Below are 27,202 nucleotides of genomic sequence, written 5' to 3'. Positions count from 1 at the left end.
TTCCGGTTCCGTTAGGGGAGGCAAGGAAAAAGAAAGGATGGCTGTGGCGGCAGCAGCGTCTGCTGTTACCTACGGGCGTCTTCTGAGTCGAGTAGGTGCGCGAGCAGGTGAGGTGATGGTTGGCTGTTTAGAGACCTATGCGTGGGGCGGTGGTTGTTTTTTCTGTTGCTTGTAACCTTTTCCTATTCTCTCCCCGCTTTCCTGTTAACGTGCTTCTGCTTTATTCTCTAATTTGCACTCTCTGTGTCATATCTGAACTTTCTCCATGTTCTTCTCCAGTCTCCTCCATTGGTAACTTTTAAGTCGGGTGGGGAACGTGTGGCCCTCCAGATGTTGCTGAGTTGCGATCCTCATCAGCACTAGCCAGCATAGCCAATGGTGAAGGCTGATGGGAGTTGCGGTGTGACAACATCGAGGGAGTCACACATTCCCTATCCCTGTTTTAAGTCTCAAGGCCCCTCAACCTATATTTAGTTCTCATTTCCTTTGGAAACTTTTGTCTAGTAGGAAGGAACCAGCCTCACCTCTGTTATTCCTTAAACCTGGGTATTAATGAAGTAGGTGTGTTCTTATTCTTTACATGCATGCATACCACCCCACTTAAGTTACCTTCACCTGTATTACCTGATCCTTTGTTTTCGCATCTTTCTTGGCTTGTTGGAGTTGGTCTACAAGCATGCTCCAATGCTGGTAGTACATGGGGAAATCTGCCCACACATGTAGGCAAAAAGTAGATCAGGATCTACTGATAGAACTGAGCGATTTGCAATAGATTGGTAAGGATTTCTGACTTCTGACTTGGTAAGGACTTCTGCTATTGTTTAACAATAGCAATAGCAAAATGACTCCCCCCTTCTAAATTATACTGCTGAAATGAAGAAAGCTTCGAATAATGAGGAGTGGGGCTTTGTTTGGAAAGGTCTGTGAGCTGAGTTCAGTTCTGGTATTAAAAATACATTTCTAGGCTCAGTATGTGCTCAGAGGTACTCTGTTCTTTAATTCTAAGTGTGTCTTTTGCACCTGGATCTGGTTGGTGGATCTTGGGGTTCTAGTAAAAAACAAAATAGATCCAACAAGCCTGAAGTCTGCCCACTGTTGCTCCACTGCATGTATTAAATTGTCTTGTTATGTTGTGTTGACTGGCACATTGTGACTTCATTGTTGCTCGTAACAACCATGTAATTCCTGTTCTATAAGGCAGGTACATGAGGGAATCTGGCATTAAGTAACAAGGTAAGTTCATTGATTCTTCTCAGTTTCTGAATAGAGGTAGCTCAAAAGGTTACTGATTTTTAAAATTTCACTGGATGTATTTTAAATAATATCCCACTTTTTCTATTGAAATGTTTCATAAATTTATTCTTTTATGACTACAAAGGGGAGCTATGATTGTGATGCATCCTGTCCTCCAAAAACCAGACAGGACCAGATTTTGTAAACAAAAGTGCTCTGTTAACCCAAACTGTAGGGGGGAGAAGAAGAAGAAAATATTAATAGTAAAGTTGCTCTTAGTTGAAGTAGACCTTGCTCTCTGTGCTGCTTCAAATAACTTCTTCTCGGAAACATGTTGTAGAGGGAAATAACTATGTTAAATGTGGTGGTTAGTGGAAATGGAAGAGTGTAGGGTGTAGCCATATGAAGCTGAATATCACATACATCATTCATTTTCCTTTTTTAGACAAGCTGTTCTGGACTTTATAACATAGCACCCTTCATTATCCAATAGAAACACTTCCTAACGTAACTGTCATTTCCATTACCAAACTGCTGTATTTCGAAGGGCTGAATCTTTGAGCAGAGCCACACCTATTGAAGGACTGGTTTGTTTTGGCAAAAATATTTATTGGCCATGATTTTATGGAGTCTGGAAGCAAATAGATGAGATTAGCTTTCTGCAACCTGAATGAGATGGCAAGTGAAATTGAAATTATCTGCAGTAAAAGCTCAGTCAAGCCTGCACTTACTGCTCTGTAGGTGTCAACAGCCTTAAGCAGTGGCTTGCTTTTGGTAGCTATAAAGGACCTATCTCATAAATTTTCAGTTGCTCTACCAATAGTCAACATTCTTGTCATTCTTATAGTGCTTTCTAACCCTTTCAAACCAGTATCTTTACTTTAGTACCGTATGGATATAGGCTGAAAAGCATTCCTATGACTACAGATATTTGAACCACACTTTGCCTCTTAAAGGCAAATTTCAATGAGTATTTGCAGTATTTTTATACTGCCCTTCGATCATATTCCCAGGATGGGTTACTAGAAAGAAAAACAAAACAATTAAAACGTAACAAAACATAATAAACTAAAAGACCACAAGATCACAAAAGCAGCATAAAGCAGTGAGGAAGATTAAAACTGCATGGACACCTGCAGCAGGCCCATCCATTTAAGGTCATAGTGTATGAGTAGATATATATGAGGACAGGCAATTGTTCAGATTAAACCACTGTGCCTAGTTACCTTTACTCCCCAGGCAATGATTAGGTACAAGCCACTTCTCTAGAATACCTGAGAGCTTTAGAGCCTATTATAAGAGGTTCATCTTAAATTCTGCTATCAGTCTTGGCTTCCCCTTCTTCCTATGTCTTCTAGAGGTATCCCATCAATAGTCCCTCCTGCCTGCATGTCCTCTGTTTCCTATGCTTCCTCACACTGTTATTTACCACATAACAGGGGTGGCAAACCTTTTTCCGCCTGGGGGCAGAATTAAAATTTGGAATGCTCTTGGGGGCTGCATTTGAGCAGTGGGCAGAGCTTAGGGCACAGGGGCTGGGGGCTAATGACAGTGTGGGTGGGGGCAATGCAAAGTGGGGGGGGGCAAGATGCACATCGTACCAGTTTGGGTGTTCTCCCACCAAGTATACAAGCCACAGCTCAATTCCATGCATGTCTGCTTAGGAGTAAGCCCCAGTGCAACAGGTTTCTGGCATGCAAAGGACAACTCAGTTCTAAAATGTAAAGGTATTTAAACTTTAAATTCCAAGCAGGGTAAAGCTTAAATACTAAGCAGGGTATTCCACACTTGGAAGACTGTGTACATTTTTGGTCACAGCTCCTCAAAAAATAATGTGGAGCTAGAAAAGATGCAGAAAAGGCTGGAGCAACTCCCCTTGAGGAAAGGTGACAACTCTTGGGACGCTTTAACTTGGAAAAACAGTAAGAGGGGAGATAATAGAGGTGTATAAAATGATAAATGGTGATTCTCATCAAACTAGAACCTGGGGTCATCCGGTGAAGCTAAATGGTGGGAGATTCTGGACAAATAAAAGAAAGCACTTCTTCATACCACACATAGTTCAACTATGTAATTCACTACTGAATGATGCTGTGATGGCCACTAACGTGGACAGCTTTAAAAGGTGATCAGACAAATCCATGGAGGATAAGGCTAACCATGGCTCACTATTACCTCCAGTATCAGTGGTAGTACACCTCTGAATACCAGTTGCTGGGAAACATGTGGGAGGGTGCTCTTGTGCTCCTCCCATGGGCATCTAATTAATTGGCTACTGTGGGATCAGAATGCTGGATTAGATAAGTCTTTGGTCTGATCTAGCATGGCTCTTCCATTTTCTACAAAAGAACCCCTTAGCCCTGTCTATGCCTCTAAAGCCAACTATACTTCTCATGCACATGAGGACTGCCTGAATAATTGAGGAAACCTCCTGTTGGCCAATAAAAACACATGACCTTGTTTTAACTATAAATGCTGCCCAAGTTTGGGGGATGAAAAACTGACTATGTTCACATATACCAAGTGAACATAATGGGATTTGTAGCATCCTGTATGTGTGCATATATTGAATAATCAGAGGCAAGATATAAATATGCAGGATCATGTTTTATTTTTGTAAGCTTGTAATATTTGTAATGTAGGAATTCAGAAAGAGGCAATACAAATAAAATGTTTGGGTATGAGCCTACTATCTAGAACCAGCTCCTTAAGTGCAGTCTGAAGCACACTTAACCTGGAAGTCCCACTGAAATCAGAGTAAGCAAGGTTAAGATTGTGATTTTTAGTCTGTAAGCTGTTCTGCTAATTCTTAATATTAGTCCAACCTTTCCATTAGAGTTTGATTTTAAACAACTCAGACCAATCAGACCAGAGTTAAGGCTATGTCATGATGGCTCAAGCACCACAAAACCAGGAAATTTGTAGCTAAGGCTGATGCCTTAGCAGACATGCCCTGTGATCAGTAATGATGTGCAATGTCACAAATTGTGCTTGCTTACAAGCAACAAACAAGCATGGGTAAATTCACAGGAGGATTCCTCCAGCAATGCAATAAGGTTCCGATGCTTCATAAAGCAATACAGGGCCAGGACAATGTGGAGCATCTTTGCTGGTCCCAGGCACTCCATTCTCCCCATCTGGATTTGGGTGTGAAAGACTAAGGAAAAGTATGAATGTATGGGGAGTAAGTTGTAAGCAAACACAATTTGTTTTCCAATTTTTTATTGTGAGTTTAACAAAACAAAACAAACTGAAAGCAACAAAACCAAAAAAAGAACATTTTTTTAAATACAACATTCTAAAATCCTTAGTTTCAAATATTACAGTATTCAAGAAAGAAAAAGGGAAAAAAATAGGTTACACACACGCTTCAGTAAAAGCAGACCAAATATCCACATATAAGTCCATCTGCAAGTTACGCCTGTCTACCACTCTTTCGAATGTTGCTAGTGTTGTTAGGTCGTCAGTCTATTGTGTTATAGGCAGTGGGCTTTTATTCTTCCAATATCATAATATCAGTCTTTTAGCAACCAAAAGGGTGCGAAAAATCTGTTTACGCTGACCATGTGTTACATTCCAAGAAGCAGGTAAGTAATTTAAGAGAACATTTACATCAGTAAATATTAAAGAGCTTTCCAATACAAAATTTATCCGTATAATAACTTCCTCCCAAAAGGAGGCAGCCATTAGGCGTTTCCAGAACATATGAATAAGGGAAGCATTGACTGCATTACACCTTCAACAATTAGCTGAATTTGACAAACCCTTATTAAAAAGACGTTGTGGCGTCCGGTAGACCAGACACAAAAGTTTTTGCTGAATAAGGCGTAACCAAAGATCCATTGAAATGTCTGATAATAGACACCAAGATGGCAGTCCATTGATTAAACAAAATAGGACGTTCCAGTACCCTGAACAAACACAAGTTCTGACGTTGCACAGCATCATTATTGATCAGGGGCCACATCTGTTAAGACTTGAGCCTAAGCTTCCAATTTCCTGGCTTTGTGGAGCTTGAGCCAACATGAGATAGCCTTAACTCTGGTCTTAAACTGGCTGGTTTTTTATCATTGAATAATTACTGTGTTCAGGTTGTCCTTCGTTACAATGAAAGTCAGTCCAGTACTGTGACTGCCAAAAGGTGATTACACTAATATGCTATTAGGAATAACACCATCCAAGAAGGGATTTTCACTAATCTTGCCATTAATTTGTTCAAGTTAATGTTCATTTTTAGTCTGTTCTCATTATTTCCTTTTCTTGTTCTCTGCAGTAGATTTAGTAAAGGACTTCAGTTTAAACTATTTTTAACCTGATATTTTTCAGTTCATTTAAGCCAGAAATTCTCTAACATTAGATTGTTAGAGCCAAGCCCCAATCCCTGCAAGATTTTAAGCCTAGCTCCCTTTCACCAGTTCCGGAATCCTAGAAGGTCTACAGAGACTTTTTGAGCTGAATCTTGATGCCTGTTAATAGTTTTGCTGTTAGGCAAAATTAATATCTTAAAGATCAATATAACATATTCATCCTACTTCTCTTCCAGCACTGTACGATTCCCACTAATTCTGGAATTGGCACAGCTTGGTTGCCTATCAAAATAGCAGGGTCCTAGAGAGACTCCTCGTTTCTAATTCTCTTGTCTTTCTCTTTTAGCCTCTCTGTTGTGGTCTACTGCTCGAAGTCAGAGTTCACAAAACACCTCTTCAAAGCAAGGGTAAGATAAATTTATTCCAGAATGTGTGCTTTCTTTCTCCTCTAGGATTCTAACCTTCCTTTGTTTTTCCTTTAAGAACTGATTTACGGTGTTATCACCCAGAGTCCAACCAGGACAACGTTATACTGTGAAGTGATTGAGAATGCACCTTCACTGAAACTTCTGTTTTGGTTCTAAGTTGGAACAATGTGAATATGTTTCCCAAAACCTTATTTTGGAACACTTTTTCCATTGCGGTATCCCCAGGCCGGCTTATGGGAAGCGAGTTAAAACTTTTCTATCTGCCAGGCCGTTGAGCAGTGGGAAGTTTTATGGTTTTCTTGAGTCTGTTCTTAATTCCTATTTTATTCTGTGTTGCTTGGGTTTTTATTGGGTTTCTGGATTTAAAAAAATTCTTGTGCATACTGATTAATTGTTTCTTACAGTTTTTGTGGCTCCTAGGTGCAAAAAGGCAGAATAGAGCTACACAAAACAAGATAAATGAAAAAAGAGGAACTATGATACGTGGGGAAATTCCATGGAGGCATCTCTTCAAGGGTGGTGCAGTCCATGCTATCTCCCTTGCCCTGTGATATACGGTAGAGGCAAGCAAAACATCACTAGTGTAGGTTGTACACCAGTGCTGTGTAGTTTGCAAAGATTGGATGCATCAGTTGAGTGCATCAGATCCTTGAAAGTGCTTTCTGCAAGGGCAACCATAGGAGATGGGGACCTAGTAGAAATAACTTCAAGGCTATATAATACTTTTAATATTTCCCAACAGCCTCAATATGCCTCTTGTTTAATACGTACAGAGTCATAATTGTTATGTTCCATGAATGTCCCTTTTTTCCATTTCTTGACTCTGTATAAGACTCAGGACAGCATGAAATACACTGACTGCATTTAGATAATCATATCTCAGCTTAATAAGCCTTTGGCTATGCATGAGTGAATGGACAAACTGTTCAACAGACAAGACTTCAACTGAACATAGTTTTCCATTTTGTCTGAACCAGGAAACTATGTTAATCAGCTTTGCAACAAGCCAGGATATTGAAACAACTTCAAACTGCAGTTTAATATCTTGGATTGTTCTGAAGCTGGTAACTATAATTTTCCCATTCAGACAAAATGGGGAACTATGGCTAATTGAAGACTTTCTGGTTTGTTCACTCAGTTAGTCATCTGAAGGGAGAAGTGAAGGAGCTGCATGCACAGCCAGAATCTCATTCATATCTTGGTTTAGTGAGCTGCAGTATGATTGCTGAAACTGGTTCATGCCTCTTAATTATAATGGTTTTGCTACCCTCTTGGCTGAAAAATAGAAAACTAACCTTGTGTGCTGGCTGCTCAGCTTAATCATGTTTCTTCCTACTTTGATGCAGTTCTAAAGAGTAACCTGAAAGACACCCTAACCCTTCACAAGAGTTTGCGCTTGCTCTCAGCTTCTCAGCACCTGAAATAAAGAGACAACCCCCCCAAAGTTATGGTGCTCAAAAGATTCATCAGTTGCACGACATTGCTTTAGAGAGCCTTCATAATCATCAAGTTGCAGAACTTTGAGGGAAGTGAGCAGCATTTGGAGATAAGGGGAAAAGCAAGTACTCTGTGCAGCCTGTGCCTCTGCTCTCCCCGTGTACCATGAGTTCAGCCAGTGGGAAGCATTATGGAACCAAGTGCAGGAAAAGCAAAAAGAGCAGTGGGCTCGCCCCAGCAAGAACTTACTGTGGTCTGGGCGAAATGGCTGCAGGACCTGCTTCTAAAACCAGTATCCCCTCTTTGCCATCCACTTCCCCCATGGCCTTATCTTTACAGACTGCCACTGCTGGCTCCTCTCCTAGAGCGGAGCTTATTTTTCTGGGAATAACTTCCCCCTTGAATGATAGCAAAGGAATGGACCAGGAGGAGATTCAGAGGGAGCACTGTGGAGAAAAGACTCATTCTATACAATTGCATAACCGGACTAGAATGGTAGCTTCAGCTGCAGTAACTTCAGAAGTAGAGCCAATGGAACTTGATGGAAATGTTGCCGCAGAAATAGTAGACCTCACCTCTGAATTTTCCATCGTTGATCTTACACATAATGATTCTGTCGTGTATGTTGAAGAGAGCAGACAGTGGCAAAGTCAAGAGTTAAGAAGCCGACCATTATCTGACAGCTGTATATTATGTAGTGATGATGACGACAACAATGAGTGCAGAGAGTGTGATGTATTTGTTACCAGTAAGTTGCCCAAAGAACTAGGAAAGGAGAGATTTACAAGTTCAGGAGCGTCAGGCACTGTGAGTTGTCCGATTTGCATGGATGGCTATGCAGAGATTGTGAGAAGTGGACGGCTTATAGTGTCAACAAAATGTGGACACATCTTTTGCAGTCAGTGCCTCCATCATTCTCTTAGAAGTGCTAGCTCTTGCCCAACTTGTAGGAAAAAACTCAATCACAAACAGTATCATCCAATTTATATATGAAGACATGGGTGCTCCTGAGAATTTGGGCTTTCATTATGACTCCTTCATAATCTTCAGTGAACTTTAAAGGAATATAGGCTGTGTATTTGACTTAAATCTGACAATTAGCTCTTGGGGTTTTTTTTCACTTGGCCTTTTTATGGTCAGGTTGTACTGTCCAAAGTTTGTTTTGCTTTAAGAACTTTTTCAGCTCACGTTCTTCAGGGGCTGCATATGCTTGAGGAACAGCTTCTTCTGTAACAAATATACCTGATGTTGCCACACTACTTTGGAAGAACTAAAATAAAGCCTCTGCACAATTTTGTTACTTGCCTGAAGAAAGAAGGATGTAGAGTATACTTATTGTTTCTTCAAGACTAGGCCATTAGGGTCATGATGGTACAACCAAAGGTGGTGAGGAACTGGAGAACCTGCACCATTGTACCACAGTTCACCTCGTAAGAACTACAACCCAACCACTCTTTGGAGAACATCTGTTATCTAGTGGCAAGCTTCCCTTTGTGTTAATAGAGGCAAGATAAAAATTCCTGAGTCCACAAATGGACCAAGATTTATAAAACAATACAGCTCATTTCTAATAATGCATGCATAAATGCTTTGTTGAAAATGGTGTTTGATTGTCTGGACTCTCTAATTGAATCCATAATTAACATTTCCTTCACCCATAATGGTAGCTGTGAATGACTCTTGCTATGTATGCATCTGTTTATAGGGAAGGCCTGATTCATACATGCAGTCAGCACCATTGTTGCCACTTGAAACAAATAGACGCCATTCTGTGAGCCATTTATGTGAAGCTGTTCCTCAGGTGAAACAATGTAATTCATGGAAAGGTCTTTCCCACAAATGATTGGCTATGTGGAGCTGCATCCCCACATGGTTGTGTTTCAAGCAGCCAATATGTGAGGAATGGATCTTGTTTTGTAGTAACATAAAGTTACCTCAACCCTGTTAAATCTCCATACTACAACAGTGAATGGCTTGAAATGTTAACATTTTCTCTGATGCTTTACTGATATATCTGATTTCCTGAACAAGTTTATGTTGCTGATAGGCTTTCTCTTAAATATATGTAATCCCTTTCTTCAGTTAGTAGCAAATATGAGGTAGTGTCCTATGCTGCCCGTGCGCTCATGGGACCCGCCACTTGTGCAACGGAGCTTTTACGGTTCTAAAAACAATCCAAAACTAGCAGACACACTCATTTCAGGAATGGAGCAGGTCAATGGTCTTCACAAAAGGGATATTTGCTGACTTGTCCTGATCCATAAACAAGTATTTCTGCCCCTTTCTAGGGTTATTTTAGAAACGCAAAAGCCCGTTGCACAAGTGGTGGGTCCTGCGAGCTCAGTAGAACCAGTGGAGGCAGGGTAGCCCTGTTGGATGCTGCTCATGGTGTATCTAGATCATGTATGGGCAACTTTAGGACAACGTGTGGAGTGCCCATTCCTGACTTAGTGCAACTCTTTCTCCATATAAACCAGGGGTGGGCAACTTGTGGCCCTTCAGATGTTGCTGGACTGCAACTCGCATCATCCCTTCCTATTGGCTGTGCTTACTAGAGCTGATGGGAGTTGTAGGTCAAAACATCTGGAGGGCCACAAGTTGCCTACCCCTGATCTAGATAATCAACTGTCTCTCACCATAACGCCTTAACCTCTAAGTTAGCTGGGCTCCTGTAAGTCTCATAATATTGCAGCTTGGATTAGTGTATTTACTTAGTACAGCTTGGGGGGTGTACACAATGGCCGTTGTTTGTGCTTCTAGTTCAGCACTGTAATGCACAGCTGGGGGGGAAAAAGGGAAAGGGAAGTTGCTTTGTCACCCTTGAGTCAACGGTGGGTAGCTATCTGCAAATTTCATACCTGTCAGCCATGTGGAACAGTGAGGACCACTGTGAATGGAAGTTTTACCCTGAACATGCACAAAGATATCTGAACCCTCCCCCCCAGTTGCCATATGTAGACAATCACCAAACTTTTGAAAGGTCAAATAGAGTGCTAAATAAAATAATTTAACGTTTCTTGATTGCTTGAGTCACTAGCCTGCTGTTCTGCTTGGACAGACATTCTTAATAAAGAACTTCAAATTACAGTTTGTCTCTTGTACACGCTTCACCAATATTGCATTTTACCCTATTAGACAGAGTTGTAGAATGTACCTTTTGATGTCTCTATTATTTGGGTTATAATAGGAAAAAACTGAATTCCTGTGCAAAAGTGAATATTCACGAAACTGTGGGGATACAGCATTCACTACTGTTTGCCTATGCTGTATAAAACATACCTAAAAGATATTTCACTAATCTAGTCTTTGCATAAGACTTTTAGCAAAAACTTTATGTGTCACAGTGATTTCAACTGTTACACAACCTCTCTCATTATAGGGGATAACTCTTGAATCTTTTGCAGTGAAAGAAAAAACAGAACAGAAAAGCAAAACAATGTTTGGAATTGTCTATTGGTAACTAAAAAGCTATTCCCAAGTTAGTGAAAGGCAGAAATGTAGTAACACAAACTGCATCTGCTTAGTGTTCAAAGCTGCACTGTGTGTAGATATAGGCTGCAACTGCCATGTGACACCAACTAGGATATAGGAATATTTAGCAAGTGAGTCAGAACTCATAGCTGATTGCCATGTTTGTCCAGATCTTGTGTATAGTTTGAGCAGGGACTATTCAGATCACTCCATCACACTGCGTTATGAGTTTATTAGAGCGTAGAACTATATACTTGTTTATATGCTAACAAGATTGCAATCCTATGCATATTTAGACTGAAAAATGTCCTATAATTCCCAGCATTCCCCAACCAATTGTATGCTGGCTGGGGAATGCTGAGAGTTGTAGGACTTTTTTCTTTCTAAACATGCATAGGATTGTGCCGTAAAGCATGGAACAGGCAACAGAATTCTGTGTTAGCTTTCATGAGTTCTGCCACTTCTCAAGGAAAATTAGCACCACAAACCTCTGATCAATAAATGTTACTGAATATAAAACATTTATTTAACTTTTAGACATTTATTTTTAGAACAAATAATGCTGGCTCAGTTATAAAGCAGGAGGTTGTAAAGGATATCAGATCTTTATTTGTGTTTTCTATTTGTTAATGTAAACATAGTTTATTGGGGGGGGTCTGTATTTGTAGGCAATGACTTTTGTACAGTAAATGAAAATAAAGCTATTTGAGGACTCACTAGTCCATTTTTAAAGGGGCATAATTGAACTGCCATGCTCTTAATCTTTTTCAAATAATAATGATTTTCTTAGTGTTGTCTTCCAAACCCTTTTCTCTTCAAAATTGTATTTAATTATTAGCTTTCCTTTTTGACTGACTGTATGATTTATCTTTGGAAAGCTAGACATGCTAGTTCGCAGTTGCTGTAGCAAGCACTAGCAGTCATTCCTGCTAGCACAATGTCACCATTGGATACTTCCCAGATTGTGTTTCTTACTACTTGGGTCGTGTTCTCTGCCATCTCTAGCAAATGAGAACTTTTATACTTGGATTCTTACACCTTGTGAGTTCTGAAACATCTAGTCAACAGAATCAAGTAATATAGTCCCAAAGTCCTTAAGGTTGGATTTCTTTTTAATATGTGGACACAGGTTCTGCATTTCGTGTAAACATGAAGGAATCAGCTCTCACTGATGGCAGGACACTGCTGGTTATCAAAGGGAATGCATCATTAAGTTTTCACTTGCCAGTTTTATGTCAGTAGCATAGGGTCTCTTGTTAGTCATTGCATCTCCAGAAAAAGCTGATGCTGCATTGGAGTTTTTGACAATTTCTAGTAGGTAAGATAAAGCTTGCTGCTGGAGATGCTAATTCAGCTTGGAAATTGGCAGCCAGGTGCATAAGTAGTTTGAGCAGTTATATGACAGTGTCTGTGAATGTTGGTTATTAGGGGTGAGTCCTCTGAGGGGAAATTGCTGGGCTGCCTGTTGTCATAGGGATGCAGCGTTGTTTTTGTAGGGTGGCGGTAAAGAAACTTCTCACGAGTACAACTTACAAGGCTTGGGGGAAATATAATAAAAGGAGGAGGCTTATGAAAATATGTGGAAGTCATTTCACAAATATCTAAAAATTTCACTGCATGAACTAAAGCTTCATGAAGTGTTAGGATTTTGAGTCCCCTTCTGCCTTACCTGTCTCCAAAAGGCAACAAGAGACTGTCCGCTACAGTAGAGTTCTGGAGCTCTCCTGCCTCCGCAGCCAGCTCTACAGATGGCTTTATATATCCAGTGTCAAAGCCCTGCCTCCCATCAAGAAGTCAGAGGATGGCTCACATCCTCTCCGATCTTAGCGTCCCCTTTTTACTTGCTCCTAGCTGGGTAGACAGTTAAGTCCTATAAGGTGCAAAGATCCTACTGCATCATTACTAGGCAGCTATACAATAGCTCTTTAGTCAAAGGTAGTTTTTAGCCACTCTCCTTTGCATTTTCTTGCTTAGCTAATCTAATCCACTTTTCTACATAAGGAAAAGGCTAAGGTGTTTGATTCTTAAAAGTCCCATGGGAATTACAATTGATTAGACATTTCTGTTTTGAAACATTCAGCCCGAGCCTATTGGGTCTGTTTTGCTTGTCATGGAAAGCATTGTTCAATGCTTTCGTAAATTTCAGTGAGCACAAAGACGTGCTCAGTGCCAGCAGGTATACAGCATTGTGAACAACCAGTATTATGGTTGCCTTACTTCACTTTCTAGGAAACTGCTTTATATGATAATTTGCACATCACCTGGCTCCAGTTAACTTAAAACTGATCTACAAAATGAAAAGATCACATGAGGCAGACTTCTTAGGAGGCGGACTGTTTTTAATGCTGCCCAGTGCAAAACGCCTTTATCATGGAAAACCAGCATGTAAAGAATAAGGATTCTAGTCTAGCCTTTCCCATGATACACTGTTTTTTTATTTTGGCTTTTTTTTATGTACAGGAACATTCTTAAAATGGGGAATATGCAAACATGGGATTGAATACTCCTCCTGGAGTATTAAATCCCAGCAGGGCTGTGTCACATGACGCAGAACGTATAGTTTAGGACGTTGCCGTTCCTGTGGAAATCCAAGAGTAGGGTTTGGTTCTCATTCATTCCATCTGTCGGAGAGAAAGGTGTGTCCATTTCCTGCACATGCTTTATTGAAATGAATGGGACTTTTAAGGAACATGGGGAGGAATAGACATTGTGTCAGATTTTTCCAGTGGGCTGGTACAGAAGAGGTTCCTAGTAGACTGTGCCCATGTGTGGGGAGAGAAGAGGCTTTCAAATGTGGGACAGGACCTTTTCACATTGGCCCTACTCCCATCTCCCTGCAATTAGAGACTGTTTGTCCTCCAGTGTTCTAGTTCTCCCTTAATCCGTATGAACATGTGAAGGTACATTTGCAAATTACCTTAATTTATTCCCATTACAACATTTGAGCTACGTGGTCACCTAATTTGGACCACATTTTTAGCACTAAATTTTGCTCTGTCTCTGTCAAGGTCTGCATTCTCATGGGAGTTATCTGTGATTAAGGCCATCCCTTTTCTCTCACCCCATCTCCCCCTCTTCCTCTACCCAGTGGAGAGGGTAGGAGAGTGAGACAAACGTCTCTTGCCAGAGGACTGAACTAATTGCTGGCTGAGGGCTTTTGAAATTCGACCGAGGGCTACAGGTTGCCCATTCCTGACTTAGTGGAACTCTTTCTTCAGGTAAACCAGGGGCGGGCAGCTTGTGGTTCTCCAGAGGTTTTTGCCTACAACTCCCAGCATCCCTCACCACTGGCCATAGTGGCTAGGGCTGTTGGGAGTAGTTGGTCAAAACCTCTGGAGGCCCACAGGTTGTTCACCCTGAACTGAAGTCTGGTTGGTGGAGGCTTTACAAGAGAGTCTGTTTACTTTCCCCTGCCCCCTTCCTTTGCTGTGCGCAGTAAGATTGGGAGCAGACCTTGAGCTTGCATATTTCCTCCTGCTATTGCTCACCATGCATAGAAAATAAAAGTCTGAAATGGGAGATTCCATATTTGAATAACTGTAGCATCTCCTGGTTCAGATGTTATTTTCTGTGCACAATGAAAAGATGAAACCTTTCTAGTCAGCAGCTAGGGAATCCCTTACAAGGCTCTGAGATTTCAACAGCTCTGCAAAGTGTCCACTACTTCTATAACAACATTTAATGGAGTGTCAACATCCTCTGGCAGCTGGTCTTTAGGCTTCCCAATACAGCTTGGATGAAGAGTGAAGAATGGATTGGGGACCTAGCACTAGCACGTGACTTCCTTTAGCAAACACTAGATTCCCCAAAGCAGGAGGAAACCTGTCTCCTATCTTTGTAGACTTCTTTGATTGTCCTATAAGAAAGCTACAGTAGATGAAGACACAGCATTCATTCATTTGATACCTGTGAATGAATCCTGTTTCACTTGTGGAAAATGGTTAGATCAATCTTTCAGGACCATAATTCTTTTAGTTAGTATCTTATTGTTTCAATTAGTGGTTGTATTAAATATTAGGCAGATTGCTGGTCCATGCAGCTCAGTACTACCTCCAATAAACATGAGAAGAGTTGTGCTGGATCAGACCAAAGTCCAATCTAGTCCAGCATTGTCTTCCCACATCCAGATGCCTATGGGAAGCCCATTATTACTGGTAGTGGCTTTCCAAGGCCTCCAGCAAAGGTCTTTACCATCCTTGCCACCTGAGACCCTTTCAAGTGCAGATTCTGAGGGTTGAACCTGGGCATCCAGGGTACAAAGCATGTGCTCTTATCATTGAGTTGTGGCCTCTCCCCATTAAAACCATAGAGTTGGAAGTCCAACCATCTGCACCTGCAGGGAAGCTGCTGTGCTCAGGAGTTGCATAACTAACTTAACTAATTCTTCTGGTTCCACTTCTGCTACAGCCATGCTTCATGCTTCCTACAGCCATGCTTCCACTTCTGCTGCAGCTATGCTTCCTTTTAGTTATACTTCTTTATCATGAATGGTTCACCCCAACTGGTTACGTGAGACCTGTGCCCCAAATCTACTCTGGAGGGTCCCCAAACCAGTTGGGGGGGGGCTGCAAGGGGACGGGGAAATCCGTTCTGCTAGCAGTTTCCGTTCCATGAATGCAAGGGTGGTAGACCTCTTTCAGCCCGAGGCTGAATTCAATTTCAGAGAAGCTCTCAGAGGCTGCATTCCAGTGGTGGGCAGAGCTAAAGGCGAAATGGGTGTGGCTGAAATACCAGGATATTTTCCTTAAAGCTCTCACTGCCAGTACCTGAGCCTTAGGAGAGGTGTTTCAACCTTTCAGAATGGGGGGAAAATGTACAAAAGCTGGAAAACCAGTAAATGATCTGAGGTCAGGGGAAAGGGGTGTGGCCAAGGAAAGGGGTGTGGTCATCTGGGGAACCCCAGAAGGCCAGATTGGGTCTCCAGGATGGCTATATGTGGCTCGCGGGCCTGAGTTCTCCACCCCTGCGCTAACCGATGACCAGTATTAGCTTCAACCCAGTAACAGAACATCTCCCTAGATATGGATCACACAGTTAGTAAAAGCTGAAGGAAATAGTTTTGAAAAACGCAGATGGATACAAAAGATGGAAAGAGTTCCCAAACTAAGTCTGCACTCGAGTTTTCTATTCCTCTGTACTTTATGGTTTCCAATGGAAATCCTTTTCTTCCTTAATTAGGGTGCAATTCTATGCATGTTTAGACAGAAAAGAGGGCTACAACTCCCCGCGTTCCCCTGCCAGCCATGCTGGGAGTTGTAGGACTCTTTTCTGTCTAAACATGCATAGGATTGTGCCCTTAAAGACAATAATTAAAATACACTTTATTGTTGGCTGGAGCTCTTGGCTATAACAGTTGTAACAGCATAGTCTTATTATTTTACAGGCTCATTCCAAAAACATCATTGTCTTCACCCTCGTGGCCCAAAATTAAACTACCCAACCCAGTAGAGGAGATAAAGCACCACAGAGGTAAATATCTGTAGCTGCACAAAAGCTGAGAGTGTGGCTGTACCAATTTGTTGGCTTTCTGTTTTGCTTGTATGCGTCATTTTGATTTCTCTGTCATTGTCCCTTGTTTGTTTCTGTTTCCAGCCTACATAGCACAGATGTACAAAGATCATTAGTATAGGAAAAATGGGAGCAAGAGATAAAGGAAAGGACAAACATGTCAGTAATAAAGCTTTCATGCACAAGCAGGCTAGCGCTGCCCCCTAGATGCTGACACATGCATCGGCCATGCCCCTTTGGCTGATGGGATCAGTGTTGGTCTGAGGCGGGCCCTATACGTGTATGGATGTGTGTGCATAGGGCTCCCCCATGGGGACACGAATGCTGGTCAACGGTGGTGTAGTGATAAATTTTGAAGTGCAGGCACTCATCATGACCATCCCCATAGCCACACCCCCAAGGTGAGTCCAAAAATGCAGGCAGCTGTGTTGATCCATTTATAAAGCTAATGGGTCTGAACGGCCCATTCAAGACCAAGCCACCCCAAAATACTCTGCATTGCAAGAGGGAACTATATATTGCTTATTTATTTATTTGCAGCATTTATATACCACTCTACTTCTAAGTAGATTCTGGAATGGTGAACAGTAAACGATCAAATGATAAAAATATAAATAAAACACTATATTAAAATTATTATTTTAAAAAACAGAGTACCAATAAAACTGTGGCTGGTCAGCCAAGGAAGGCTTCCTGGAATAAAGCTGTTTTCAGGAGGCACCGGAAACAACACAGTGGTGGTGCCTGCCTGACTGCCAGAGACAGGGAGTTCCATAGAAAGGGGCCACCATGCTGAAGGCTCTTCTCTGGGTGGACTCCAATCACGCCATAGGTCCATGTGGATCCACCAGGAGCATGCCCTCTGATGACCTCAGGTTGATAGGGGAGAATGTGCTCTTTCAGCTATCCTGATCCCAAGTTGTTTAGGACTTTCTATACTAATGCCAAAACCTTAAACCTGGCCCAGTAGTGAATCAGCAGCCAGTGCAGTTCCCTCAGCAAAGGAGTTGCATGCTGGAAAGGGGCAGCTCCCGACAACAAGCTGAGCTGCTGCGTTCTGCACTAGCTGCAGCTTCCGGACCAGCCTTAAGGGCAGCCCCGCATAGAGCTCATTGCAGTAATCCAGTCTGGAGGTTACTAGCACCAGTATCACTGTGGCCAAGCTATCCCTGTCCAGGAGAGGCTATTACTGGGAAAATCCATTTTCTCCCCAGCCCCTGTGAGGATTGTAGCTAAGCTCAGAGGGGACGCGGTCATCTGAGGGCTAGTGGTGGCAGATGGCATCATCATTTCCCCTACTAATTAAAGAAGTGTCTGGGCTGCGCCCCTGTGAGCCTGACTCCACTTCACCACTGCTGGTCAATCAGGATTTGTGTCCCCATGGAGGGAGCCCCACATGTGTAGGACCCCTTCAGACTGGTGCCAGTTGTGCACTGTCCAGGAGGTGGCTGATGTGCGTCAACATCTACTTTACTTACTTACTTACTTATTTTTATTTCATTTCTATACTGCCCAATAGCCGAAGCTCTCTAAGGGGGCAGAGCTAGCCTGTTGCTCGTACATGAGAGCCCCTTCTTGTGTTCAGACTCACCAGATGAAGGGAGCGCAAGTTTAAGCTCGAAACAGGAGTTCCAGTTTACAAGCAAATGGATTTGTGCATCACTGTGGCTGCTTGCTGCTTAAATGGCAGCTTGAACACTTAGGGGTACTCGTAACTCAGTGAGTACCCAGTCTGCTATATCAAATAGCAAGCTTGGAAGGGGACAGTGTTGGCCTTCTGATGTCTTTCTAGTCGTTGCTAGGAACAGTGCAGGAAAATGAACTTTCAGACACAGGCTACTAGCATGAGCAGCAGACTGCACTAGCTCTTTAAGGCAGAGATCCCCAACCTTTCTGGACCTGTGGGCATGTTTGGTTATTTGAGAAATGCTGTGGGCACCACCACAAAAGGGCTCCCACAGAGAATGTGGCTAGGCACACAATGGCTGCAGTGGGAGCCTGGCTGGTCAAAAGTTAGCTAAAGAGGTAGTGGGGTGGGGGGTGGGGGAGAGAAATAGTGAGGCTAGAGGCTAGGAGCAGGGAGAAACAGCAAGGTAAAGAGGTGGGGAGAGAAATAGAGCTAGAGGCCAGGAAGGAGGTGAAACAGCAAGGCAAAGGAGTACAGCAGAGAGAGAGCGAGGCTACAGGCTAGAAGGGAAGAGAAAGAAGACTATCCTATAACACATTTTTTTGAAGGGGACAGGGAGTGGAGAGTTTTGTGGGCACCATTGGGGGTCCCCACAGGTGTTGTGTTGGGGACCTCTGCCTTATATATATATCTGACGGTTAACATGAAGCATATGGGATAGGAATTAACGTAGTAACTGAGCTAAGAACAGGAAGAGTGAATGATATCACAGGTCTGACTGAAAGTTTAGAACTTGGACCTGAAACTTTTGTGGTGACCTCATGATATTGTTTTTTTAAACTCCTGACACAATTGAATGGGATTTAGGGATGGCCCAAGTGGCTCAGAGACCAAATCTGGCTCCAGAGCAATTTCATCTGGCCTCTGAGGAATTTTACCAGATGTTAGCCAAGATGTGCTGATGCCCTGGTTTTCCTAAAATTAAGTGCATGTGTGTGAGATTTCACACTTGAATGTTATGTCTCAGTTTGCTTTGGCTTGATCAACAGTGCATGCCTAAGCACGTGCACTCCCTAATGCTGAGATACATCACACTAGGTGGCTGTGACTATTCTAGAGCTTAACCATCCAGGATGTTGGGCAGAAAAATAAACTCTTAGCCCTGGGACCACTCTCTGGAGACCAGAGTGGCCACTGAATGTATGAAAGGTGGCCATCCTGTGTTTAACGTTAGATAATCTTCAGAACAACTCACTGCAGCTTCAGGTTTAGAATATGTTTCTGTAGTGGATGGATGACAATGAATGTGGCATGCACATTGCACTGCTGTGAAAGGACTATTTGTTTTATAAGAGGCAAATATCTCCCATCTCCAGTGTGGAGCCTGTGGGCACCAGTGTCCTAACAAACACCTCTCTTGGTGCCCGCCAAGCTCTCTGCTCTTCCTGAGTTGTATTTTATGGCTAAAAAGTATTTTTTAAAATTAACAACAACTGGAAGGCTGGTATGCTGCAAAATGAAGTTCTGCCCTCCATTGCCGTCTTTATTTGGGTTCGAAAGAGTGTTGTTGTGTTTTGGAGCTCAGACCCCCCCGATGGCACCCATTTTGTGAGGGCACCCATGACACTCCCAACATTCCAAATGTACCCACCCGCTCAAAAAGGTTGTGGACCCTATATGTTAAAGGGCAATACATACACCAGGCATTACCTCATTTGTTTACTAATGTATCCGTTTTTATCCAGAGGTTGTACAACAAGTGAATGAGCTAATTGCCACTGGACAATATGGAAGACTGTTTGCCGTTGTTCACTTTGCCAGCAGACAGTGGAAAGTCACCAGTGAAGACTTGATTTTAATTGAAAGTCATATACCCGCGGAATGTGGAGACAGAATCCGAATGGAAAAGGTAAGCTTCATAATAGCACCTGTTTTATCCCCATATAGAGATTTCATTCCTGTCCTCGCATTTTAATGGGTTGGATCCCCTGAATAATAATGGGATTATTGTGTGGATGTCAGACCCATTTTAAGACATTACATTAGATATTTGGTCTGGTTCACACAAGTAAGGCCACTTTTCTTCATCGGCTTATATTGGGGATGGTCCCTGTAATTCCCATTACTGAAATAGCTTGGGCAAAAAGGCAGCTGCAAATGACTGCATCTTTCCCCATATAAACAGCTGATTAACAGTAACAGTTCTCCATGCATTCGTGCTACTAGCTCAGTCTTCTCCAACTTGGTGCCCTCCAGATGTATTGGACAGCAACATCTATCATCCCCAGCCAGTGGGCTGGAGAAGACTGCACTAGAACATATGCCAAACTGATTCTGAGCTATTCTCTGTAATCATAATGCAACTGTATAGACTCCATAAGGTAGGTTAATGTTTGGGAGAACACGGTTTCATCTTGGAAAAAGGGGAGGGGGCTTTTTTGCTTTAAAACAAGTCATGTGTGAAGGCCTGGAAGCACATTGCACACCTTGATTGAAAGGAAAAATTATGCGTTTTTTGCAGCCACAGCCATGCTGTTGAATTTCGGCAGCAAAATTGGCAGTGCAGCAGCAATTGTGGTGGCGGGAAGGGGTGAAGCCCCAGTGGGTTCCAGGGCTTGGGGGAATAAGCTTCCGGACCTGCCGAAGTTGCCAACTCCTGCCTTAAAACATTAATGCAATGGATAAATTTGAGTCTTTCTCCCTTCCATGCTGCTGAAAGGAGATGCTGAAATCCTCATTAACAGAAATGCCCTGCATAGAGACTAGCCATCCACATGTGTCATCACAACTGAGTGGCTGAAGATGAATTTTCTGAATCCAGAAAAGAATTCTAGCCACAGATACCTGCTTGGATTCAGCTGGGCTTTGACTTCAATTTCAGTGTGTTTTAGAGGGGGGTAAATCTCGAAGTTACTGTAGACTTTCATGTAGAAGACAGATGGTTTATTTGCCTAATTCAAACCAAATCAGCCAATATCATTTTCTTCAATATTACTTCCAAGCATGCTACCACATAGCATGTCTTAAGACTGGTAACACTGATGAGTAACATCTTTTAAAGAGTTCGCTCTTTTGTGGTCCAGACATGCTACACTTATATGTTGACATGCACACCTGCTCTGAATGACTTTGCTGTCCCCTTTCAAAATGTGTGGCAATCAAGGTTGGCCCTACAGTTAGGCAGAGCAAGACAGCCACCTCAGGTAGTTGATTTTGCTCATCATGAAAGAGCAGAAAATTGTTAGTTATTTAATTTATTTTCATTGTAGTTGTACTTCTAGGGAGAAGTGGTCCTGGGATTTTCTGCCTCAGGTGCCAAAATAGCTTGGTCAGCCTTTGAGACTGAGGTGACATTTGTTGTTCCACCTGAGGCAGCAAAATGTTTTGGTCCAGCCCTGCTGAAGATTATTACAGTGCCTGAAGAAAACGCAGCATGTGTGAAAACAGTGCTGTATATTGCTTCTCTCTCTGCCACCTCTCACCATCTTCTATTTGATAAGAAGAGAGATCTTACCATGCTCCTAGGTGGGCACAAAAACAAAATTCTCACCAAAGATAGTATTTATTGGGCAGGCCTATGGCTCCTTTGCGGTAGCCTTACATATTCAGCCATAAACTGGCTAGAAAACCAAAGAACAGATTTAAAGAGCATTTTCCCCAAATACCTTGCCAAAATTCTAATGACATTGTGACAATATATGATTATTAATGTGCATCCTTTCCTCTTGCCTAGGTATTGTTGGTTGGTGCAGATAACTTCACCCTGCTGGGAAAGCCACTTCTGGGGTAAGGCATAGCTTGGAATAATTCAGTATTATTGCAATGCTTTCTGGACAAGTGCACTGTACTAAAAACAGCACGGAGAGCCTTACGAAGGCATGTCTCCAAACCACTCAAACACCACAGAGGCAAAGATATATGGAGAAAAAGAGATAATTGCCCTAGTAACAATGTCGTACTCAGACAGTCCTAAGAATAATAAGCACCAGCTGAAAGAACGTAGTGTTGCCCTTAGAAGCAAAGTGTGGGAGAGAGGAAGGCTCTAATCAGAGCTTGCTGCTCCTGCTACTGACAGTTGTCTGCAGACATTACAGCTCACAGTTTTAAAGGCTATGAAGTCTCTGTATTGGGGAGAAGAGTCTTGGGGCTGGAGGTGCAGGATTGTTACTTTTCACTTTGACTCCTATGCTGTGGCTTTGGTGTGTTATTAAGAACGTAAGAAGAGCCCTGCTGGATCAGACCAAGGGTCCATCTAGTCCAGCATTCTGTCCACACAGTGGCCAACCAGCTGCTACCTGGGAACCCACAAGCAGGACGTGAGTGCAACAGCACCCCCTGCCCAGGTTCCACAGCAACTGGTGTACAGAGGCTGACTGCCTCTGATACTAGAGGTGGCACATAGCTATCAGGACTAGTAGCCACTGATAGGCTTCTCCTCCAGGAATTTGTCCAATTCCCTTTTAAAGCCATCCAGATTGGTGGCCATCACTACATCCTGTGGTAGAGAATTCCATAGTTTAACTATGTGCTGTGTGAAGAAGTGCTTCCTTTTATCTGTCCTGAGTCTCCCACCAATCAGCTTCACGGGGTGACCCCGGGTTCTAGTATTTTGAGAGAGGGAGAAAAATGTGCCCCTATCCACATTCTCCATACCATGCATAATTTTGTACACCTCTATCATGTCTCACCTTACCCTCCTTTTCTCCAAACTAAACAATCCTAGCTGTTGTAACCTTCCCTTATAGGGAAATGATTTTTCATTCATTTCTCTGAATAACTGTTTTTTCTCTGATTAACTGTTTTTTGTAATGGTGGGGAGACAGTTGTCAGCTATTTTGGCCAGCTGAGATGCATGGTGTATTTTTTCCCATGGTTTTGGGTTCTCTTCCCTGTGACATAAGCAATCCCAGGTCCAGCACAAAGGCTACTGGGACCCATTCAGTGATGTTCAACAGCAGAGAGGGCACATAACCTTCATGATGGTCTTTTTCTTTTTCCTTTGCCTGGTCTTGTAGGCCCCTTCCAACCCTATGGTTCTATGATTCTATGATTCTTCTACACAAGAACTTGCTTTCTTGAATAATCCACAGTAAATCTGCTCTGTGCTTGCAATACGCTGATCTAGATTGGGAGGCTGCAGATGGTAGGGCTGGTGGATATATGATCCTGCCTTTGGGTGGGGGATTGGACTGCATGGCCTTTTGCACTGCTCAGTTCTGTCTGGCACTGACTTTGTGACAAGTGAAAGCAACTTTAATGAGTTTGATTTTCAGATTATGTGAGTGTATTTTATTGAGTTAGTTCAGATGTAAACAAACCCTGTGCTTGCTTAATTCCTCCTCCCCCCTCTCCTGGTGTTCCATCTGAACTGGCCTATACTGGTTGGTAAACTAGTTAGATCAACACTGTGTTTCCTATTTTTATTTCAAGCTTGATCTGTAAATCTGACCAGAAGCAAAATTCATTCCGGATCAAGGCAGAACTTTCACCTTTGTGTGCGAGGAAACAAAAGATCAAGGAACAGTGGTGGGATGTGCTTTCATTTAGGGTTTTACTTAAAAGTGCTGATAAGCAAAATATGAGCTGCTTGCTGCTTTGCTATGTTCTGAACACTAACCAAGCACATCACACTTCAGGTGGTAAAAGCTAATCTTTGCTCAGAGTTTCTCCCTGCTGCCAATTCATGGGGCCATAAGGTTGGATTCACACTAAATCTTATGTTAATCCAAGAATAAAAAGAATTCAGAAAACTCACCGCAATCTAATTCATTAACATTTCCTAATTTTACTTTAAAAGTTTCCTCACAGGCTTATAGTAGCCTGTTCTGGTTCCCCCCGCCCCCTCAAAAACCCACTTCTGTCAAAAAAGACTGGTAGTTTTGTTTCTTGGATGTTTTGAGGAAGAGGATTGTAGACTGTCAGGGTTGGATCTGAGCCCATAGAGTCCCAAAGCAGTTCTGATTCTGAGGAAGAGATACAATCCGTGGGAGAGGAACCCACTCATTTTTCAGAGGCGTAGCTGGAGGGAGCGGCTGCCCCCCCGCTCACATTCCTGAGTGACAGTGACCCTGGCAGGGAGAGGAAGGGACAACTTGAGCTTCTAGATGCGAGGTGCAGAGACAAGCGGGAGGTTGCGGGCGCCGAGAGGAGGCGCTCAGCCTGCTTGGCACGACGACAACAGCTGCGCCCTGATGCCCCATGGGAAAGGGGTGGACTCTCCCCTCCTACTCCTTAAGTTCAGAGGCTTGCTGTGCTTTTTCCTCCAAATGGAGACCAACTGACTCCCTAAGGTTAGAATCCCCTGGTAGGCTGCTCCTTTGAGTTTTCCACTTAGGCTCAGGCAGTTAGCATCTGTAAGTGTCATTAGGTTAAATGGAAATAAAGCCTTGGAAAAGAGCCCTTTTGTCTGCGTGTTGATTCTAGCTACTTGAGGATTACAGAAGGCAGCAAGGGTGTTCCTGACATAGACAAAGGCAATCTTATATCCAATTCTTGGGCACGTCCCATTGAACTCCATGGGGCTTCCTTCTGAGTGGACATGTATAGGATTGTACTGTGAGCTATGACTTGGGAAGTCCTCAGTTCAGATTGTAGTTGTGCCATACACTCACTAGGTGGCCTTATGCAAGCCATGCTGTCAGCCTCAGCCCCCCCAATCTGTATATGTATATATATAAACTTATGTGGTTCTCGATTCTCACCCTCTGGCCATATTCAGACAGCCACGTATCACCTTATTAAGCTGAGACATGTACAAGCCTTTTACCCATGCATGCACCTCCTTCTCTCCTCCCTTCTCTTCTGCTATTTGCTCAAAGGTTCTGTCTTAGTTCCCCTTCTTTTTACCTTTATATATTCTTCCTGTTGCCTCTGTTGTTTATTCTTTTAGTTTCTCATATCATTGCTGGGCTGATGACCTTACACTTTTCTGTCCTGTGCCTTATCTCCTTTCTTGCGTTCCTTAAAATTTCTAATGCTTTTGCTGCTATTCCCTCCTAGATGGCTTCTCATTTCTAAAAAAAAATGCTGATAAAATTAAGAGAGATCTGGTTAGCAGGTTCCACGGACAGAAACATTTTGGTGGTGGCCCCTCAACTTTGGAATTACCTCCCTTGCGAGTTATATATGGCCCCCTCTTTAGTTTCCTTCAAGCAGACCTTAAAAGCATTTTTATTCAGTTTGGCCTTTAAATAAAGTTTTCACTGGCTTGGCTTGATATTTTAGCTCCTGCTATGTTTAAATAGTTTTCTAAATTGTTTTCTCAATTGTTTTCGATACATAGTTTTGTTTCTCTCCTCCCCCACCTGTGTGTGTTTGTGTCTCTGTTTGTGTAAGCTGCCTTGTGAGGTTTCTTCCTGAAAGGCAGTGTATACAGTCACTAAATTAATAAATGATAGGTGCTCTAGAAACACGATTATTATCGTTTCTAAGGGAACTTCTTCTTGATTAGGAGGTAATGTGAGCAGCTTGTTTGTCTCTCTCTCTCTCTCTCTCTTTACTATAAAGGAAGGACCTAGTCCGCGTGGAGGCCACTGTTATCGAGAAGACCGAATCTTGGCCAAGAATTAATATGAGGTTCCGTCGAAAGCGGCATTTCCAGAGGAAAAGAAGTAAGATTTTAAAAAATGCATAACCCCATTTCTCCCAGTCCCAAGAAAGTAAAATGATGTGATGGTACTTAAGCTAGTTCTATACAAACATTGTGATGTAGAAATATGATAAGAACATAAGAAAAGCCCTGCTGGATCAGACTAGTCCAGCATTCTGTTCACACAGTGGCCAACCAGCTGCTTGTGGGAAACCCACAAGCAGGACCTGAGTGCAATAGCACCCTCTTACTCATGTTTCCCAGCAACTGGCGTATATAGGCATATGCCTCTGACACTGGAGGCTGTATATGATCCAGCTTGAAAGAGCACTCTGCCTGAGAGCCAGTGTGGTGTAGTGGCTAGAGTGTTGGACTGGGAGTTGGGAGATCCGGGTTCTAGTCCCCACTCGGCCATGGAAGCTCACTGGGTGACTTTGGGCCAGTCACAGACTCTCAGCCCAGCCCACCTCACAGGGTTGTTGTTGTGAGGATAAAATGGAGGAGGAGGATTATGTACACCACCTTGAGTTCCTTAAGGAAGGAAAAAGGTGGGATATAAATGTGATAAATAAATAAAAAGGGACAGAATAACTGGGATGGTGTTCCGACAGCTACAACTCATATAAATTCCTTTCTCTTCACCATTTTGCCAATCAATCCTTTCTAGTTTAGCTTTCACCACTTTCAATGAAATAAAGTGTGGCTGTTCCCTTCCAGCAGCTCCAAATCTTGCATATGAATCCACAGATGTTAACAAGCTGAAACAACATCTTTAGTCAAGCCTTGATTAGCATTCTAACAAGGCAGCTTCTTCCTGAGTGATTCCTTGCTCCTCAGTACCACTGGCAGAAAATCTTTTCACATGTATATTCTGTAGAATTAAAAATTGAACAGATTTGACTGTGCTTCTCCTTAATCAGGATCACAGCATTATTTGGTCTTTTGTGTTAACATATAAAGTTATTCCATTCTAAGACTGTTGTGCTGATTAGTATTTTTCCATTCTCTTTCAGTTGTCATTCAGCCACAAACGGTTCTCCGGATAAATAACATTGAAATTGCTCCCGTTCTATCATGATGAATTGTTGTACTTGGTTTGTTATTACAGTTGTAGGGCAATATGAAAATTGAAAATGTTTCTGTTGCACTTGGTTATTGTCAATAAAGAAATTATTATTGTTATTATTTCTTCAAATAGTATTTCTAACTTGATTTTGATGATTATGAGCTCCATCCAAAGTCACATGAGCAGTTTCCTCTCCTCCACCCTGCTTGCCCCCAGATTGTTCTGAAGGTTACCCAAATCCTCTGGAACAGATTTGGCAGAAAGTGCATGGAGGCCTACAGGCCAGAGGGGCAATCAGCTCCATAGGATGTGTCATACCAGCATTTCCACCTTCCCTGCCCTGGAACGCCCCATGGCATGACCTGTTTTGGCCACTCCACACTCCTCTTGCAAGCACGGGGGCATTCCGCGCTGCCTGCGAGGCAGTGCGGAAGCAGGGGAAGTTCGGTTCTCCAGGAAACCTTGCGTGGGCTCCGAGGTTGGTTCCTGGAAAACCACTTATCCTATGGTCTTCTAGCCACTGACTAGCGGCCATAG

At 42.6% G+C, this 27,202-nt stretch overlaps 1 protein-coding gene and 1 pseudogene across 2 annotated transcripts; both read left to right on the top strand.

Annotated features, from left to right (window-relative positions):
- The first annotated feature begins 7 nt into the window (after positions 1-7).
- MRPL21 (mitochondrial ribosomal protein L21) lies at positions 8-26,781 on the top strand. The gene is made up of 8 exons (XM_084858203.1): positions 8-107; positions 5,887-5,947; positions 16,260-16,345; positions 19,757-19,920; positions 21,745-21,797; positions 23,442-23,537; positions 25,518-25,621; positions 26,613-26,781. The coding sequence occupies exons 1-8, from the start codon at positions 38-40 to the stop codon at positions 26,675-26,677; spliced, it is 699 nt and encodes a 232-aa protein (XP_084714329.1). The 5' UTR covers positions 8-37; the 3' UTR covers positions 26,678-26,781.
- LOC146357880 (E3 ubiquitin-protein ligase RNF4 pseudogene) lies at positions 6,849-8,481 on the top strand (annotated as a pseudogene). Its single transcript, XR_014792306.1, has one exon. The product of XR_014792306.1 is annotated as an E3 ubiquitin-protein ligase RNF4 pseudogene (transcript).
- Positions 26,782-27,202: the final 421 nt, after the last annotated feature.

The sequence above is a fragment of the Heloderma suspectum genome, chromosome 1 (assembly GCF_057233095.1).
Source record: "Heloderma suspectum isolate Gila_16-S chromosome 1, 16-S_ref, whole genome shotgun sequence".
Lineage (NCBI taxonomy): Eukaryota > Metazoa > Chordata > Lepidosauria > Squamata > Helodermatidae > Heloderma > Heloderma suspectum.
Note: the sequence above shows the minus strand (reverse complement) of the source record. Positions and strands in the feature narration are given on the sequence as shown.